The sequence below is a fragment of the Mya arenaria genome, chromosome 15 (genome assembly GCF_026914265.1).
Source record: "Mya arenaria isolate MELC-2E11 chromosome 15, ASM2691426v1".
In the NCBI taxonomy this organism is placed as follows: Eukaryota; Metazoa; Mollusca; class Bivalvia; order Myida; family Myidae; genus Mya; species Mya arenaria.
Window position 1 is genome coordinate 15,025,787 of NC_069136.1, and position 21,333 is coordinate 15,047,119.

Here is a 21,333-nt window from a genome sequence, read left to right on the forward strand (position 1 = left end):
GGTCTACAACTTTCTTATTTTTGGATCAATTTGAATAATATTTGAAATATAAACACATGATAAAGCCTTATCAATTATTTGTTCAACAAAAAAATTAATTTGTTAAAAATCAATGAGTTATGAGTGGATTTCACGTCTGAAAAAGTGGATTTCACTTGTCAAAATGTGGATTTCATTTCGATTTCCGAAAAATTGCTCTAACTTCTTCATTTATTGATATATTTCAATAAAATTTGAAATGTAAGCTCTTTATTAGGCACTTTCCAAAATGTATACAAAAAATAAAAATTACTAATTAATAAAACTGAGTTAGGAGTGGATTTCACTTCTCGAAAACTGGATTTCACCTCGATTTCCGATCTATTTTCGAAAAATTGCTCTAACTTCTTCATTTTTTGACCAATTTCAATAAAATTTGAAATATAAACCCTTCATGAGGCACTTTCTAATAATTATACAAAAACAGAAAATTATTTATTAAAATTATTGAGTAATGAGTGGATTTCACTTCTCGAAAACTGGATTTCACCTCGATTTCCGATCTATTTTCGAAAAATTGCTCTAACTTCTTCATTTTTTTACCAATTTCAATAAAATTTGAAATATAAACCCTTTATGGGGCACTTTCTAATAATTATACAAAAACAGAAAAATATTTATTAAAATTAATGAGTTATGAGTGGATTTCACCTATCGGAATCTGGATTTCACCTCGATTTCCGATCTATTTTTGGAAAAAAATGAAAAATTGCTCTAACTTCTTTATTTTTTGATCAATTTCAATAAAATTTGAAATATAAACCCTTCATGAGGCACTTTCTAATATGTATACAAAAAAAATAAATTATTAATTAAAATAACTGAGTTCTGAGTGGATTTCACGTGAAATCCACTGGATTCCTGTATCACCTCGCACCGGGCTGATTCGAGGTCAAAAATGATGTCGCGAGCGTGCCCACAATTGATTTCGCTTTCAAAAAAGCAGTTTGCGGCAGGATTTTCAACATGTCAGCGGATGTATCAGAAATATAATGAGCCTCTTTCAGGCCACGAAATGCCAAGAGCAGGAGGAATTGCCTCGATGATGAGATTACCAGTTCAAAACAATACAGAAGGTAAAATAATAGGCAGATTTCACAAAAAGGCAATCATGTGGCCCATTTGCTTTTATTTATTTTTATTCCATGTCAGTGTCATTTATACATCAATTCTCTTTCCCAACCCATTAAGAACACCTTATAGAAGTGATTTGTATTGAAATTATGAAAATATTGTGTTAAATAAGGTAAACAAATGTAAAAATTTCTTCCCTGTACCAACACAGTGACTTGGAAGGAATGTGCTGAATTTTGACCTCTACAAAATGTAGTGACATTTTACCGAAAATAAACCTAAAATATTTATTTTTTTCTTCAGATTCATCAAAGGAGTCACTCATACCAACTATCTATCATAAATAACTATGAATTACGGCACTTTTACAAAGTCAGAAAATCTCGATTTGTCTATATTTAGACAAAATATAGACAAATCGAGATTTTCTGACTTTGTAAAAGTTATTTATGCTAGATAGTTGGTACGAGTGACCCCTTTGATGAATCTGAAGAAAAATATATATATTTTAGGTTTAGAAAATGTACAGTTTTAACGAAAACAAATGCAATTTCAAACCCGAATTTCCTAAAACATGTTACTCGACGAACCAACTACCCGCAAATTTCACCGAAATTTTCCAGACTAAAATGCATTATACCGGTATTGCATCATAAATTCAACACGTGTGCTTAAGAGAAACAATATATCTATCACAATACAGGTGAAATGGAAGTCTTCCATTTGCATTTGTTTTCGTTAAAACTGTACATTTTCTTAAAGACTGACACTAACTCTACAAGGAAAGTCCAAAAATGTAGAGTTTGGTTAAGATTTGATAAAGTTATGGCCTCTTAAACAGGGTCATGTCGGCAAATACATGGAAATTCAGGGTCAAGTCATCACCCTTTACAAAGATAATAAAATTTAAAAAAAAAATAAAAAATATTTTTTTGCCAATTTTCACAAGTTAAAGTTACCACATCATATTCTTACTAAAATTTGATAAAAAAAATTGATAAAAAAAAACGGACGGGGGCGTAGTGTGTCAAAACAACGCAACCTGCCCCTGTGATCTGATATAAAAAGAAAACCTATGTTTGCAGAAAATATTTTCTGTCTTGTTGTCCAATTTGGGTTTGTTTCAATAAATTTATTTGAGAAATACAAAACAATCTTTATTTTTTGTCTGTTCAGTCTGTTTTATAGATAAATGAACCATTTAGTGCAAGACAAAATATTTCTTTGGATCAAAATATTTAAAAAAAAGAAAAAAGTTTTTACCGGCAATATTGTAACACTAGCACAAATGGTATGGTGATACAAAATTCTTTTTTTTAAATGCATGAATAAATCATTGCAAATGTTCTAAAATATGATAGATAAGGAATTGCTGTAAAAGATTATGTTGAAATCACTAATTTGCAATAAATTTTAAAAATCGATATTCGCCGGGAACTTTATGGTCACCCAGTTGTGAAATCTGCCATTTACCAGTCTAAGATTACACACTACCAATATGTTACAGGTTACTCTCAAGTTATAAATAACAAAATCACACGCAGTACTTGCCCAATAGTTGTAGCCCGGAATTATAGCTATTCTGGTTTTCCCGACCAAATCCTCCGGTACAAACAAAATTAAACGTTGTAATATACACATGTTACATAGGAAATAATAGAGTCATTGGACTGTTACATGAATTTCAATAGCTCGAAATTCACCTTTTATTTGTACCGGCATGGGAAAACCATGTTATGTTAATTCCGGGCTATGATTGTATTGATCAGTACTGCCTAATTAAAGAATTTTAAGATACAGATGATGTTTAACGTGATAAGCTAAAAATAAGTTGACTTGTTTAACTAGTTTAATTAAATTAATTGTCCGATATGTGTACATCAATTTGTATGTGTGATAAATAAGAGTATTTCAGGACTTGATGCCTGTTTTGTTGGGGTGCCCCTGGACATTGGGACGTCAAATAGATCAGGAACCAGGCATGGACCACGTCAAATAAGATGTGAATCTTCGCTCATTAGGAAGGTGAACATTGCCACAGGTAAGCCCCACAGGTTTTTAATGAATTACGAAAAGCAAAGTTGAGAGGAAAAAGTCCCCAAAATTTATATAGCAAAATGATAAAATAATTTAAACTTAATTTTGTAGATTTAAAAACAATATATTCCTTATTTGAAAAGGATATCACCAAAAACTACAACACATGTTCTATTGTGTTTTTTTTTGGAATAGTTTAACTTTTTAGCTCACCTGTCACATAGTGACAAGGTGAGCTTTTGTGATCACAATTTGTCCGGCGTCCCTCCGTCCGTCCGTAAACTTTTCCTTTAAACGACATCTCCTCATAAACCGCTTAGCCAATTTCATCCAAACTTCACAGGAATGTTCCTTGGGTGGTCCCCTTTGAAAATTGTTCAAAGAATTGAATTCCATGCAGAACTCTGGTTGCCATGGCAATGGAAAGGAAAAACTTTAAAAATCTTCTTCTCCCAAACCACAAGGCTTAGGCCGTTGATATATGGTAGGTAGGATCACCAAATGGTCCTCTACCAAGATTGTTTAAATTATAGCCCTTGGGTCAAAATTGGCCCCGTCCCGGGGGACATGGGTTTCCTCTATATGTTTATAGTGAAAACTTCAAAAATCTTCTCTTGTATGCTCAATATGTTTATAGTTAAAACTTCAAAAATCTTCTCCTCTGAACTTACTTGGACTAGAGCTTAGATATTTGGCATGATTCATCGTCTAGTTGACCTTTACAAAGATTGTTCAAATTATGGCCTTGGGGTCCAAATTGGCCCCGCCCCGGGGGTCATGGGTTTTCTCTATATGTTTGTAGTGAAAACTTCAAAAATCTTCTCCTTTGAACTTACTTGGACTAGAGCTTAGATATTTGGCATGATTCATCGTCTAGTGGACCTCTACAAAGATTGTTCAAATTATGGCCCTGGGGTCAAAATTGGCCCCGCCCCGGGGGGTCATGGGTATACTTGATATGTTTATAGTTAAAACTTCAAAAATCTTCTCCTCTTAACTTACTTGGACTAGAGCTTAGATATTTGGCATGATTCGTCATCAAGTGGACCTCTACAAAGATTGTTCAAATTATGGCCTTGGGGTCAAAATTGGCCCCGCCCCGGGGGGTCATGGGTATACTTGATATGTTTATAGTTAAAACTTCAAAAATCTTCTCCTCTTAACTTACTTGGATTAGAGCTTAGATATTTGGCATGATTCATCGTCTAGTGGACCTCTACAAAGATTGTTCAAATTATGGCCCTGGGGTCAAAATTGGCCCCGCCCCTGGGTGGTCATGGGTTTTCTCTAAATGTTTATATTTAAAAAAATCAAAAATCTCCTCTGAACTTACGTTGCTTAGAGCTAAGATATTTGGCTTGATTCATCGTCTAGTGGACCTCTACAAAGATTGTTCAAATTATGGCCTTGGGGTCAAAATTGGCCCCGCCCCGGGGGGTTAGGGTATTCTCTATATGTTTATAGTTAAAACTTCAAAAATCTTCTCCTCTGAACTTACTTGGAGTAGAGCTTAGATATTTGGCATGATTCATCGTCTAGTGGACCTCTACAAAGATTGTTCAAATTATGGCCTTGGGGTCAAAATTGGCCCCGATCCCTTGGCGGGTCATGGGTTTTCTCTATATGTTTATAGTGAAAACTTCAAAAATCATCTCCTCTGAACTTACGTTGCTTAGAGCTTAGATATTTGGCATGATTCATCGTCTAGTGGACCTTTACAAAGATTGTTCAAATTATGGCCCTGGGGTCAAAATTGGCCACACCCCGGGGCTGATGGGTTTACTCTATATGTGTTATAGTGAAAACTTAAAAAATCTTCTCCAAACTCCCAAAGACAAGTAACGTCTTAATTTAAACTGGATAACATATTTAGTACACATACCAATTTTCAATATGGGCCACATACAACAATTAATAACAAATATATATATATATATATAGATACACACGTAAAATCAAGTAGTGACAAGAGCTTAGATATTTGGCATGATATATCATCTAGTTGACTTGTACCAATATTTTTCAATCTTTGGCCCTGGGGTCAAAAAATGGCCCCACCCGGGCGGTCATGGGTTTCCTTATTAGCTCACCTGTCACATAGTGACAAGGTGAGCTTTTGTGATCACAATTTGTCCGGCGTCCGTCTGTCGTCCATCCGTAAACTTTTACTTTAAACGACATCTCCTCATAAACCGCTTAGCCAATTTCATCCAAACTTCACAGGAATGTTCCTTGGGTGGTCCCCTTTGAAAATTGTTCAAAGAATTGAATTCCATGCAGAACTCTGGTTGCCATGGCAACGGAAAGGAAAAACTTTAAAAATCTTCTTCTCCAAAACCACAAGGCCTAGAGCCTTAATATTTGGTATATAGCATCATCTAGTGGTCCTCTACCAAAATTGTTAAAACTATCCCCCTGGGGTCAAAAATGGCCCCGCCCCGGGGGTCACTTGTTTTACATAGACTTATATAGGGAAAAATTTTAAAATCTTCTTCTCAAAAACCACAAGGTCTAGAACTTTGAAAATTGGTATGTGTCATCATGTAGTGGTCCTCTACAAAATTTGTTCAAATTATTATCCTGGGGTCAAAAATGGCCCCGGCCCAGGGGTCACTAGTTTTATTACATAGTGTTATATAGTAAATCTTTAAAAATCTTCTTCTCCGAAAATGTAAGGCCCGGGGCTTAGATATTTGGTATACAGCATCATCTAGTGGACCTCTACCAGATTTGTTCAAATTATTGCCACAGGGTCAAAATTGACCCCGCCCCGGGGGTCCTTGTTTTTACGTAGTGTTATATAGTAAATCTTTAAAAATATTCTTCTCCAGAACCGTAAGGCCAGGAGCTTAGATATTTGGTATACAACATCATCTTGTGGACCTCTATCAAAGTTGTTCAAATTATTGCCACAGGGTCAAAATTGGCCCCGCCCTGAAAGTTATTTGTTTTTATATAGTCTTATATAATAAAACTTTAAAAATCCTCTTCTCCAAAATATAAGACCTAGAGCTTTCATATTTGGTATATAGTGTTACCTAGTGGACCTACACCAAAGGTATTCAAATTATTGTCCCGGGGTCAAATTGGCCTTGCTCAGGGGTCATTTGTTTTTACATTGTCTTGTCACTTAAACATCTTTTCCTCTGAAAGTAAAGGTCAGAATGACTCCATACTTGATATGTAGCATCCTTACATGGTCCTCTCTCAACTTTGTTCAAATAGTTTTGTTTGGCCCCTTTTAGGGGCCACCAGAGCAAAAAATAGAAAAACCTTTAAACAACTTGATCTTATTAACTGCTTGATGGATCTTTAAGTCTGAAGCATCCTAGCATGGGCCTCTGTCAGGTCTTTTCAAATAATTTTGTTTGGCCCCTTTTAAGGGCCAACAGAGCTAAAATTAGTAAAAAAAACATAACATTTTCTTCGCATGAACCCCTTGATAGATCTTCAGCAAATTTGGTTTGAAGTGTCCTTGCATGGACCTCTCTTAAATTTGTTCACATAATTTTGTTTGGCCCGGTTGCCATGGCAACCTAAAGCAAAATGTCAACAATTGGTTATAATCATCTTCTTCTCCTAAACCGCTTTGACAATTTTGATGAAACTTCATAGGAATGATCCTTGGTTGGTGCTTTTTCAAAATTGTTCAAAGAAATTAATTCCATGTAGAACTCTGGTTGACATGGCAACTTAAAGGAAAAGTGTCAACAATTGGTTACAATTATCTTCTTCTCCTAAACCCCTTGGACAATTTTGATGAAACTTCATAGGAATGATTCTTGGTTGGTGATTTTTCAAAATTGTTCAAAAAAATTAATTCCATGCAGAACTCTGGTTACCATGGCAACCTGAAGGAAAATATAGGCTGTCGTGTCCGCGCTGTGACTTTCTCTTATATGGACAGATTTTAAAATGACTTGCCATATGTTTTCGACATACCAAGACAACGTGTTGTGTGCAAGACCCATGTCCCTACCTCTAAGGTGAAAGATACACTAAGTGTTTATTCACAATGGAATGCTGAATATGAGGGCATAAAGAGTGTTGGCTGTCATTTAGTATGATTGTTTTTTTTTCTATGCTCAGAGGCAATATAATATAACTTGCAATATGTATTTGACACATAAAGGCAAGAACAACTTTTTATGTACTTGTTCATAGATCAATGTCACATTGGGGGGCATTTGTCACATACTTTGAAAGCTCTTGTTCAATATTCTTTGAGAAACAAGCTATGTTAAACTCTTTTACTCAGGTGAGCGATTTAGGGCCATCATGGCCCTCTTGTTTATATAGTCAAAGGACCTCACAAAATTTAATCAACTTTGGCATGAGCAAATGATGTGTGTGTTTTCTGTTGCAAAAGATTGCAAAAAAATGAAATGATTTCCTTGTTGGCTTTTCTGTACCCAATTTGTGTTTTGTTGAAAGCTCTTGACATATACACAATATCAGTAATTAAAAATAAATTATAAAGCAAAGTATTTCCAGGTGCATGCCCATTTGACTCGATGCAAGTTGCAGATGTTGGAGATGTAAACCTGAATCTGTACAATCTCCCAAAGGCTTGTGAAGACATCAGGAAACATTTTCTAGGCCTCGTACAGGCAGGTTGTGTGCCTCTTGCGTTGGGCGGGGATCACACCATGACCTACCCCATACTGCAAGCCATTAAGGTACATCTAGTTTTTAAGGATTTCATGCAGGGGGAAAAAATACCAGATTTAGTGTCCCATAAGCAGGCAATCGTATCTATTTTTACATGTTTCAAAAGGTACTTAAATGTAATTAATCACTTGGTATAAGTTTGTTTTGTAATCCTATCTCTTAATTAAACTTTGTTTTTGTTGTTAGCAACCTCATCAGGACTCATTTTGGCAATATGAAGTTGTGCAATGTGGAGCTGTGTACAGCTTAGGACAAAAACTTCGGACATTGACAGATGGCAATGTTCATTTGTGCACTGCACAAGAATTAAACCATTTCAACCTATTGTTGCCAAGATATCTCCTCGTGTTTATTGTTTTACTCCAAATGAAGTCTGTTTTCAATATTACTTTGATACTACTGGAAGGATTTATTAAAGGAGTGAATCTAAGTGTGTGGAGTCCGAAGCACTCCACGCGTACTTTGACCAGCCCAATTGCGTTCATATTTTCCTGATAATGACATCAACCCCGCAATTCATTCCTGATATTTACACCAATAGTTCATTATTAAATGACGTCACAATAACGCGGGAAAAGATCAACCACTTGAAATCACTTTTAAACGTAAAATTGAAAAACTTTTGACAACAAAACGTTTAAAATATAATAACTTAGCACATTCTAAAATGTTGATTTATATTTTACGGGACCTGCTGACACAATACAAACAATAACAAGATCAATAGTTTTCATGTATATTGTTATGCGATGAATTGCGATCCGAACATACCCGAAGATGTTGCGTTCATCGATTGATGAACGCAAGTTCATTTAAGGAATGGAAGTTGAGGTGTAAATATTAAAACATGAATTTTACTACGTTGTTAACTTCCCTCGTACTTCTTATTTTTCTTCACCTTTGTTGGCCCTTATGCTTTCACTCATAAACATCATTTCTTGTAACGAACTTCCATTAAGGTGTGACATCAGTTCTTGAATGCAATGCTTCAAAAACAACATTTCTTGTTATATTTCTACATACATATGGAATTATACTCCCCAGGAGAAACATGGCCCTGTAGGTCTGGTCCATATTGACGCCCACGCTGACACCAATGACAAGATGCTGGGAGAATCAATCGCCCATGGAACGCCATTCCGCCGTGCCTTCGAGGAGGGATGTTTGGTTGGGAACAAGGTCATACAGATTGGTCTGCGAGGATCTAACTATACACTGGATGACTACGAGTGGGGAAAGAAACAGGTGTTGGAATGTTAACAGAATCATTGTTATAAAACCATTATTGTATAAAAGCACAAAACTGTTAACATTTTTTGATATATTTTTTTTTTAATTTGTTTAGATTTTCAAACTTATAATACAAAATTCCCTTTAAATTATGAAGGTTTTTTATAATTTAAAGGTTTTTTATACAATTATACATTTGCATGTCATTGTAACTGTCATTACATTTGAAATATGTCTTTTGTCTTAAATATGAAATAGCATAATTATTCCATGCACATGTACATTCATTACAATTAACATGACGTGAATGGGAGCATCGCTCTTGGTCAGTTGTCAGGGGTCATAGTAATTCATTTGATTATGCAACTCTGTGTAAGTATTTACTTCTAAAAGTTTAATCTCTTCTTTGGTCAATTGAAATGAGGAATGATAACCAGCATTGTGTTAATTTACTTTATATATGTATATTACTTACAAGTATTTCTCATGTACAGGGTTTCCGCATTGTTGAAGCCTTTGAGTGCTGGCATAAGTCCCTGAGCCCACTGATGGAGGAAGTGCGAGTGATGATGGGCGACCACCCAGTCTACATATCTTTTGACATTGACGGCCTTGACCCATGCTTTGCCCCTGGGACAGGTAGAGTATTGAAAGTATATTAGGAAATAGAAAACCGAAGAGAAACCTTATGAGCTCTGCTTTTGTTTTAATCCACTTCATGATATTTATGTTGAATGGAATCTTAACCTTTAGTAAACATTTGATTTAAATGCTTTAAATTTTACACTAATCTCCGTTTTAGCTTTTCTGTTTTTGAAAGAAAAAAAGATAGGTATCCTCTTAGTGTTAATATTTTCATCATTTACAGCTCTGTCAGCATCGTAATTCACAACTTTAACCTTGCAATGGCCATAAAACTCAAAATATATTCTCATGAAACCTGTTGCAAGACACAATGCCTATATTGTAGCTTGGATTTAATAGTTAGTGCGTTGGGGAGCTTTTTACTGAAACTAAAAAAACAAGCCTTAGCATTCGCTTCATGGTGCCTCTTGTTTCTGATAAAACTCTTTTAAGTGCTTCTCTGAAAAGAAATTATAGACGGTTAGTTGACGAGCATGGAAATGCAAGCAATAACAGAACTATGAGTATTTCGTGTAAAAAATGTTATCCCAAATCAAACACAACCAGTATCTGTTTATTATTCCATTTACATCAATCTACCTGTTGTTGTAGCAAGTGTATCTTCTGTGACAGGTACCCCAGAGATTGGCGGGCTGACATCCATACAGGGACTGGAGATCGTGAGGGGCTGCAGGGGTCTCAACATTGTTGGCGGGGACCTAGTGGAGGTTAGTGGAGTGTACCTTTAAACATACACATGTTAACTTCTCTACTTGAAATTATCAATTTAAAAGGCAAACACTTACTTTTACATGCGTTTTTAGCTCTACTGGCCAAAGGCCAGAAGAGCTTATGCGATGGTAATGTGTACGTAGTATGTGCATCCGTGCGGTCGTGCGTCCGTGCGTTCGTGCGTCTGTAAACAATTGCTTGTGAACACAATACAGTCTTCAGTTTTGATTGTATCTCGATGAAACTTGTACAGTATCTAGATATCCATTAGTGCTGGGTTCCTTTCGAAAACCAGCCAGATCCGCCCATGCATGCCTAGATTATGGCCCTTGATAGTATAAAAAAATGCTATTGTGTATACAATTGGTTGTGAACACGATACAGTCTTCAGTTTTGATTGTATCTCGATGAAACTTGTACAGTATCTAGATATCCATTAGAGCTCGGTTCCTTTCTAAAACCATGAAAGTTTTAAAGAAATGCTTTCTATTTTTAGCCAGGTCTGCATGAGCGAATTCTATTTTTAGCCAAGTTTACATGTACTTGTAAATTCAAGTCTAGATTTAAGGGAGACAATTTGCAAGTCTAGGATTTTGAGAGACAGTTTGCTTTTTGCTTCTGCAGTTGAGTTTGTGAATTACTCTGCCTTGTTCTTGTTGAAAGCCCAAAGGCCATTTTTTAGCTTTAAGTTCTGTAGTTTGCGCATTCATCTTAACAAAATTGGTTGTGAATGTTTAAGTTATGAACCTGGTGTCATTACTGGCCACACCCAGGGTTCACAGGTTTGGTAAACATAAATCTGGAAAGGTTTGAAAATCTTCTTGTGTGTTCGTGCATCCATCTCAGCACAATTGATTGTGAATGTTTGTTCAAATTGATCAATGTTGTCCTAGGATGCCCTTGACTTTGACCTTTTGACCAACTTTTTTTAACTTTTAAAACTTCAGAAATTTTTACTATGAGTACAGTTTTGAAAGCATTTTTTTTTTTTGTCAGATGACTTTTACTTGGCACATTAAAATAGTTCATGCAACTAATCTGCTTGCAATACTTTCTGGGCTCAGATGTTGAACGTGCTACGTTTTCAGGTAACCCAAACACAAAACATAAACTATATGTCTGTTGCCTTTTACCCATACATACATGCTCTTGATTGATGTGATCACAAAAGCCATGCCAGTAGAGCATAGGCCCTTTTGGGCCTCTTGTAAGAGCAATGTTTTTAATAATATTGACATAAATACATGTGGATGTTTCTAAAGGCCGTTTAATTATGATGTTTAAATGGAATGCATTATATTCAAATTTTCAAATAACACAGTTTCTAGCACTTTTTGGAAAGTTACTTTGTTAACACTAAATCTGTGGAAGTGTCACTTTAATTGGTACCTGAAACATGGGCATATTATGCGTAAGAAAAAAATAACAAAATGGCGTACTGCGACTTAAGTGATTCCTAGATAAGTCATTCTGAACCAGATTGTATTTCTTTCCAAATACTTCTGGTGATGTTTGGACTGTCAGTCTCTTGAATATTAACTGTTCTGTACCCTCATTCTGCTGTATTTCAGGTATCCCCACCCTACGACTTTCAAGGGACAACAGCCCTTACAGCCGCCAACCTGCTCTTCGAGATGTTGTGTGTTCTTCCTAAAGTCAAATATGGGCTCAGATAAATAGTATACAATTAAACATACACTAAAAATGCATTTTATAAAACAGTGATCACATCTATTTCTTAGAGTTGTGGTATAAGGGTTTATTTACATTATTTATTCTATGGATTAACATTCATGCTGTACAAGTATGAATTTGCTCAATTGCTTGTTGCTTGTAATGAAACCTATACGTCGTATCTACAGCTACACATAAATGTTGAATGTTATACAGTATATATACATGCATGCTTGTAATGGCTACTACTGGGTTTTGTATTTTTTTCATGGTGATTTATATTTTTATTTGTTAAATACATACACATGAACATGATTGTATGTTTCATTCAGTGTATTGTGATAACAGTTTGATATGTTGGAAACGTTTTTGTTTAATATTATCAAATATAATAATTTTAAATGGATGCTATTTAAACTTTAATTTTAATGGTCATGAAATCCACTGGTTTTGGTTTTATTTGAAACTGTAACAACAAATACAGAGTTTGTGAAACCGAAATAAAACCGAAACTAGTTTATTACCAACAAAAACGCCCATTGTTATTTGTTTACAGAATTGTGAACATAGTCAAAATTTCTTCGCTGTAGTTTCAAAAATAAGACAGTAGGTCAAAAGGGTGGGACCAAATTTGACACAAGGGGCGTAATTTGCACAATCTTGGTAGAGGACCACTACATGATGCTCGTAACAAATTATTAAAGGTCTCGGCCTAACGGTGTCAGACAAGAAGATTTTCGATAAGTCCACAGAAAACCTCATGGCATAGGGAGATTTGAACCCAGAGGCATAATTTGAGTTTCACAAGTAATTGTGTAAGACACAGGAACGACGGACAGCGCGCCATTCAATAAAATATATAACTACCATAAATTATATAACTACTATAAATTATGAGGATTTGATAAAAAATACCTTTGAAGAGCATACAGTGACATTGTCTCAATTTTAATCCAACAAAGCATGGCTTACCATCTATATGTGAGAGCTACAGTCTTGTTTAGGTGTATTCACTTACCACGAAAAAGATAAGATTGTACAATTACAATGGTCTACATGTAGTTCAATGGAAAAGTCTGATCATTTAATTCATCATTGAGTAAAAATGCAATTCTTCTAAAGAATAAAGAGATATAATATTTCCTAACATATAAACCTATGAAAAACACAATTATTGCCTTAAAAATGACTTGTTTGAAGAATTAAAATATATAACATAATAATCCCTTGTTACTAAAAATAGAAAAACTAAAAATAGACAATGCACTGTTCAACAGAAAGGGAGACCATAGAGCAAGATTTGCTGCCCTTGCTTCAAGAGTAAACTTTACATAACTATCAAGATTTTAACACCAGATTGTTGTTGTTGTTGTTGATCAATCGCGACCCCTTGTTGTATTATTGTAGAGGGTTACCCATGGAAGCTTCCTGTAAAGTTTCATTGAATTTGGACGGGTAGTTTCAGAAGAGATGTTTTTTTAAAGCAAAACAGAATGTCGGCCATTTTGTTGTTGTTTTTGTTAATCAATCGTGACCCCTTGTTGTATTTTGTAGAGGGTCACCCAAGGAAGCTTCCTGTGAAGTTTCATTGAATTTGGCCAGGTAGTTTTAGAGGAGATGTTTTATAAGCTACACTTTCACAGATTTACCATTTTTCCAACTTTTTTTTATTTTTTGTCTTGGAATTAGCAAATTTTTGCGTAAATATCTGCAAACCAGTGCTTAAAGACTGCTGGCAAAAGATCAGATCGCAGATTTTCATATTTCCATTCCAACCGTTACTAACGGTTTAAGAAAAATGCATAAAACATCAAACAACATTTGGCAACATGTATGTATTTATGGCACCAGTTGTTTAAATTAAATCTGACACTTTTCTCTGACTACTGAAATAATATAATGCACATATATGACGGCCAGCTCTGATTTCATATTGTAAAGAACATGCCGTGATAAACTTTCAAAAAAACTTCTAAAAAGAAGTTATAGACACGAAAACGCAACTCTTCGCAAATCTTACAGCAATAACAATCGTGAGATCACCATTTGCACTTTGTAATGTTACAAATCAATGGTGATTTAATAAATATAGATAAAAAAATACCCTTTAATAATATTTTGAGTGAAATAACATACACTTTACAGTTTTTCCACAACTTTCCGAAACTTAACATAAACAACTTTGAAAGAAGAAAAGTATACAGAAAAACTCACATTTTAAGGTATTTTTGTACTTCCACCTTGAAATAACCTTGACCTTAATATTGTCATATTTCACTTTGACGTACATTATGGGAGAAGTAATATCTATGTGATTATTCACTTGTATCCTTTGAAGGATAATTGGCATATTCGATTATAACAATTCATGGTGGCAATCTTGGGCGCCATCTTGTATTTTTTGGTCCGCACCACGTTTTTGAAGTTTATAGTGCCAGTTTTATATAACACAGAATTTTCTGATCAATTTTGAATATAACATCGCTTAATCTACTTTTGTTACCTCAAAATCCACTTATTGTCACTCAGGTTTTAATGCCTATTAGAGGTTTAACATTCAGGTGGTATGTAACCTTTAGATGACCTAAATAGTGGATCATTTAAAATTCAATGATTCATACATGACCATGATCATAATAATTAAATAAGGATTTGAAACATCAATGTATATTGACTAAAACATTGAAATACTAAATAGCCTTTATAGTATATTAAAAAAAGTTGCTTGTTTAATAATATTACAATTAGAACATTTTTCAGCAAAAATCAGAATAAGCTGGTGGTATGTAATTGGCTGGTGTATCTTACAATTACATTGTATGTGATCCTCTATTCGATTATTATGATATGAATCAATTATATGTTACAGAACTATGCACTTTGAATGGAAGATTTCATTAATTTGTTTATTATTAAAAACAATTTGAGGTAAATAACTTATTTTAAGCACTTTTTCACATTTTGACCTTGAAATGACCTTGACCTTTAGTGACCTTGATAATCCGTATGTTAGAAAGCTTAGCATATGTACATAACTTACATAAAACATTTAAGTCAATAAATGTTTGTGTTAAATAGTTATAATAAATATTGTAAGGCTTGTCATGGGCTAGGCTGATAAAGAGGATGCTTAACTGGCGGATTTATCACTGTAATCAAGGCAGATTTTGTCAACGCTAAACTGACGGATTTATCACTGTAATCTTAGAGGCAGATTTTGTCGACGCTAAACTGACGGATTTATCACTGTGAACTAGGCTGACTGTGTCAGCGCTAAACTGACGGATTTATCACTGTGAACTAGGCTGACTGTGTCAGCGCTAAACTGACGGATTTATCACTGTGAACTAGGCTGACTGTGTCAGCGCTAAACTGACGGATTTATCACTGTAATCTTAGAGGCAGATTTTGTCTACAGTTAACTAACGGATTTATCACTCTAGTCTTAGAGGCAGATTTTGTCGACGCTTAACTGACGGATTTATCACTGTGAACTAGGATGATTGTGTCTTCGCTAAACTGACGGATTTATCACTGTAATCTTAGAGGCAGATTTTGTCTACGCTAAACTGACGGATTTATCACTGTAGTCTTAGAGGCAGATTTTGTCGACGCTTAACTGACGGATTTAGCACTGTTATCTAGGCAGATTTTGTCGACGTTAAACTGACGGATTTATCACTGTAATCTAGGCAGATTATGTCGACGTTAAACTGACGGATTTATCACTGTGAACTAGGCTGATTGTGTCGACGTTAAACTGACGGATTTATCACTGTGAACTAGGCTGAATGTGTCGACGTTAAATTGACGGATTTATCACTGTGAACTAGGCTGATTGTGTCGACGTTAAACTGACGGATTTATCACTGTGAACTAGGCTGACTGTGTCGACGTTAAACTGGCGGACTTATCACTGTGAACTAGGCTGATGTGTCGACGTTAAACTGACGGATTTATCACTGTGAACTAGGCTGAATGTGTCGACGTTAAACTGACGGATTTATCACTGTGAACTAGGCTGACTGTGTCTACGTTAAACTGACGGATTTATCACTGTGAACTAGGCTGACTGTGTCTACGTTAAACTGACGGATTTATCACTGTGAACTAGGCTGACTGTGTCTACGTTAAACTGACGGATTTATCACTGTAATCAAGGCAGATTTTGTCAACGCTAAACTGACGGATTTATCACTGTAATCTTAGAGGCAGATTTTGTCGACGCTAAACTGACGGATTTATCACTGTAATCAAGGCAGATTTTGTCAACGCTAAACTGACGGATTTATCACTGTAATCTTAGAGGCAGATTTTGTCGACGCTAAACTGACGGATTTTTCAATGTGAACTAGGCTGATTGTGTCAACGCTAAACTGACGGATTTATCACTCTAGTCTTAGAGGCAGATTTTGTCGACGCTAAACTGACGGATTTTTCACTGTGAACTAGGCTGATTGTGTCAACGCTAAACTGACTGTGAACTAGACTGATTTTGTCAGCGCCTAACTGACGGATTTATCACTGTGAACTAGGATGATTGTTTCTTCGCTAAACTGACGGATTTATCACTGTAATCTTAGAGGCAGATTTTGTCTACGCTTAACCAACGGATTTATCACTGTAGTCTTAGAGGCAGATTTTGTCGACGCTTAACTGACGGATTTATCACTGTAATCTAGGCAGATTTTGTCAACGTTAAACTGACGGATTTATCACTGTTATCTAGGCAGATTATGTCGACGTTAAACTGACAGATTTATCACTGTGAACTAGGCTGATTATGTCGACGTTAAACTGACAGATTTATCACTGTGAACTAGGCTGACTGTGTCGACGTTAAACTGACGGATTTATCACTATAAACTAGGCTGATTGTGTATACGTTACACTGACGGATCTAGCACAAAGAACTAGTTTGATTGTTTTGACGTTAAACGGACGACTAATTTAATAGTAACAACTCTAGGGTAATTGTGTACCTTTATGTATCATAACATTTTTGTTCAATAACATTCAAACACAAAAAAATACTCATTGTTTGATATACACACACCTTTCATTCACATACAAATTATGGCATCACACTTCGTTCCAGTAACTCCCAGTAACTATCCATTGCCTAATAAGGAATGAAACACATTACACATATAAATTATGCACATATTTTTCTTACAAAGATTTCGAAAATATTTTTTTTCTTTTATCCACATAAATGCCAACGCTTTTTAAAGAGAGTTGATATGTTAACCTGCATGTACCTTCTTCTCGTAATCCTTGAGCAAGTACATAACGGAGCGGGTGTTCACCAGACTGAACACTTTTCCTTGGGTTCATATAGGAGCCCTCGGGGCACTGCCACGCTCGGGAAAACTCGTCAAAGTTCTGGAGAGGCCTGCACACCCTGTGCAATGAAAACTTGTATGAGACCTTTCTTGGCTAAATAGCTTAAAATAATGCCTCTATTATATAATAGTTAAAGGTATACGCATGCATACATAAAAAATAAATGAGCTTGTGTATCCTGGATTGAGGTATTACATGTGTATTTGGTAAATGCATACTAATTGACCTTTAACTAGCTTAGTGTTTGAGATTAATTTTTTTTCTACTGCCCCCGCCTCGTCTTCAATTTAAAACGACTACGTCTGACTGTTAATAAATGTACGGCAGTTCTGAAAAATACGAGACAAAATTTATTTTCGACCACTTACAAAGCCTTACAGACGAGCATGCGTTTGGTTTTGGGAAAGAAATTATGTTCAATATAGTTTTGAGGATTCGTGTGTGACCATACTGAAGTTCAAAAAACTGTAAATCAATCAGCTTAACATAAACATAAACATGTTTTAATTTGGTGTGTATAAATGTTTATGTCTGTTTATATTTATCTCTTAATAACATGATGTTTCCAAAGAATGAAGAAACTGCAAAAAATAGATGTTTCCGAATTAGAAAATATAATATGAAATGTATAGCAAGGTTGCGTTATACAAAACATTTCAATATAAATCGTATGTCCAGCCTGTACGACGTTATCATTATTTATTTTAATGGCAAATGTCCGATTTCGTGCCAGCAACACAGCATTTATTTATAAATGTCGAATGTACCAGCTCGACATTCTTAAGATGCACTTTACTGAACATGACATAACATAACTTGAATTTTAAGAATATAGTAGAATATTCCTGTGGCGTTGGGTCTATTTTGCTCCAAAAGTGACATTGATTCATGTGACGTTGGGCCTAGTAAGTTCCAATAGGGACATTGATTCATGTGACATTGGGTCTATTTTGCTCCAAAAGTGACATTGATTCATGTGACGTTGGGTCTAGTAAGTTCCAATAGGGACATTGATTCATGTGACGTTGGGTCTAGTTAGTTCCAATAGGGACATTGATTCATGTGACATTGGGTCTAGTTAGTTCCAATAGGGACATTGATTCATGTGAGGTTAGGTCTAGTTAGTTCCAATAGGGACATTGATTCATGTGAGGTTGGGTCTAGTTAGTTCCAATAGGGACATGGATTCATGTGAGGTTGGGTCTAGTTAGTTCCAATAGGGACATTGATTCATGTGACATTGGGTCTAGTTAGTTCCAATAGGGACATTGATTCATGTGACATTGGGTCTAGTTAGTTCCAATAGGGACATTGATTCATGTGACATTGGGTCTAGTTAGTTCCAATAGGGACATTGATTCATGTGACATTGGGTCTAGTTAGTTCCAATAGGGACATTGATTCATGTGACATTGGGTCTATTTCGTTCCAATAGGGACATTGATTCATGTGACGTTGGGTCTAGCTAGTTAGTTCCAATAGGGACATTGATTCATGTGACGTTAGGTCTAATTGGTTCCAATAGGGACATTGATTCATGTGACGTTGGGTCTAGTTGGTTCCAATAGGGACATGGATTCAAGAATCGTTGGGTCTATTTGGGTTCAATAGGGACATTTATTCAAGTGACTTTGGGTCTATTTGATTCCAATAGGGACATGGATTCAAGAATCGTTGGGTCTATTTGGGTTCAATAGGGACATGGATTCATGTGACGTTGGGTCTAGTAAGTTCCAATAGGGCATTGATTCAAGTGACTTTGGGTCTATTTCGATCAAATAGGGACATTGATTCATGTGACTTTGCGTCTATTTCATTCCAATAGGGACATTGATTCATTTGACTTTGCGTCTATTTCATTCCAATAGGGACATTGATTCATGTGACTTTGCGTCTATTTCATTCCAATAGGGACATTGATTCATGTGACTTTGCGTCTATTTCATTCCAATAGGGACATTGATTCATGTGACTTTGCGTCTATTTCATTCCAATAGGGACATTGATTCATGTGACTTTGCGTCTATTTCGATCCAATAGGGACATTGATTCATGTGACTTTGCGTCTATTTCGATCCAATAGGGACATTTATTCAAGTGACTTTGGGTCTATTTGATTCCAATAGGGACATGGATTCATGTGACGTTGGGTCTAGTAAGTTCCAATAGGGCATTGATTCAAGTGACTTTGGGTCTATTTCGATCAAATAGGGACATTGATTCATGTGACGTTGGGTCTAGTAAGTTCCAATAGGGACATTGATTCATGTGACTTTGGGTCTATTTCGATCCAATAGGGACATTGATTCAAGTGACTTTGGGTCTATTTCGATCCAATAGGGACATTGATTCATGTGACTTTGCGTCTATTTCGTTCCAATAGGGACATTAATTCATGTGACTTTGCGTCTATTTCGATCCAATAGGGACATTGATTCATGTGACTTTGGGTCTATTTTGTTCCAATAGGGACATACTCGTAGACTCAAGTGACGTTGGGTCTATTTCCTTCCAATAGGGACATTGATTCGAGTGACGTCGGGTCTATTCCTGGGAATTACGTCATAGACAAACCCAGTAAATTTTGAATTTGAAAAAGTACGCAAAAACTGCGAAAGATACATGTGTCGTAGGTGTTTTAATACACCAGTAAGTCAGATGTAATGCGTTGTACACAACGATGCACATCATTAAGTATTAGGCCGGTCCCTGGGATATCGAGCCAACGGGGTTCCACTGCGGCTTTTTAAAAGCATTTTTGTTGGATACTAATTATTCAAAGGCCAAGTCTTAAGACCTATTTATGCAAATATAAAAAATAATATAATAAACTTAGGCTTAATATTATTCTTTGCCGCGGAGTAATTCAAATTCTACAAATATCAATAATAATAGTGTGTTTTTTTAGAATTTATGAGAACAATCTTAGAACCTTCGAATAAGTCGATAAATTTGTAACACTTAAGCTGTCTGCGGTTATGTTCTTAAGTATGTTTTTAAGAAGAACATGTTTAGTTACCAACATAATTTTACCAGACTGTTTGTTTAGCTTTCATTCTGTTAATGGTATTTTTGTATCATAGTGCCTTTAGCAGTTGGACATTCTTGTAGAACCTGATAATACGATGAACCTCTGTTTGAACAGATTCTGTTTACTCCCGTGAGCTTAGATCGCAATTTGTCATGATTGTATTTTCCATCCTAATGAAATCATCGCTGCCAATTTTGTCCACCGTATAGACTTAAATATCATCACCATAGGAAACAAGTAATGTAAATATTATCCTAGAGAATTATTTTGGGAGAATTGTGGTTTGCTGTTTCGATATTGAACACATGTATGAATAAAAGAATTGATTCTCATTATGTTGCCCTATTCGCGAATTTGATAACTTTGTTGATATTACTAAGATTTATGCGTAACCAATCTAAGAATGAAAATTTTAGTTGTCCCAAACAAATATAAAACCACCTGTGTCATGTGGTGATATACTAAATAGGTCATTCATTTCTTAATTTGGAACTAAAAATGTCAAATGACAGGGGTACATGAAATTTCCGATCACAACAAAAACACAAGACCATACTCTCCTGCAACATCGTGCCAACGAGGTGACTAGTTACATATTAAATTAGAGTATAAGTTATCAAAACTTTATTTGCAATCACTGTAAAATACATTATGTCTCAACTGAATTTCCCAACATATAAGAGCACAGTGATTTGGATTTGCGTATATGTTTCCTATATTATTCTTAATTCAGTCAAATTCGCTTTTCCATAATTGCCCTTGCTCTTGTGATGTTTTCTGTTAATGGTTTAATTTTAAGGTACACTTGTATTGTGTTATTTAATGATAACTTGTACCCGTAGTTTAATGTTTTAATTTACCTGTGCCTTGTGATT

General features: G+C 35.4%; 1 protein-coding gene across 1 annotated transcript; it reads left to right on the forward strand.

Moving 5' to 3' along the window:
* Positions 1 to 935: 935 nt before the first annotated feature.
* LOC128218857 (guanidinobutyrase-like) lies at positions 936 to 12,487 on the forward strand. Its single transcript, XM_052926590.1, has 7 exons — positions 936 to 1,115; positions 3,029 to 3,154; positions 7,645 to 7,829; positions 8,866 to 9,066; positions 9,546 to 9,690; positions 10,309 to 10,403; positions 11,979 to 12,487. Exons 1-7 carry the CDS (start codon positions 938 to 940, stop codon positions 12,081 to 12,083), a joined length of 1,035 nt encoding a protein of 344 aa, XP_052782550.1. The 5' UTR covers positions 936 to 937; the 3' UTR covers positions 12,084 to 12,487.
* Positions 12,488 to 21,333: the final 8,846 nt, after the last annotated feature.

Bases quoted from the DNA above. Each gene is read 5' to 3' on its own strand.
- LOC128218857 (XM_052926590.1), top strand. From the start codon at position 938: ATGATGTCGCGAGCGTGCCCACAATTGATTTCGCTTTCAAAAAAGCAG. The intron at 9,067-9,545 runs GTGTTGGAATGT...TCTCATGTACAG, and splicing joins ACGAGTGGGGAAAGAAACAG to GGTTTCCGCATTGTTGAAGC. The intron at 10,404-11,978 runs GTTAGTGGAGTG...GCTGTATTTCAG, and splicing joins TTGGCGGGGACCTAGTGGAG to GTATCCCCACCCTACGACTT.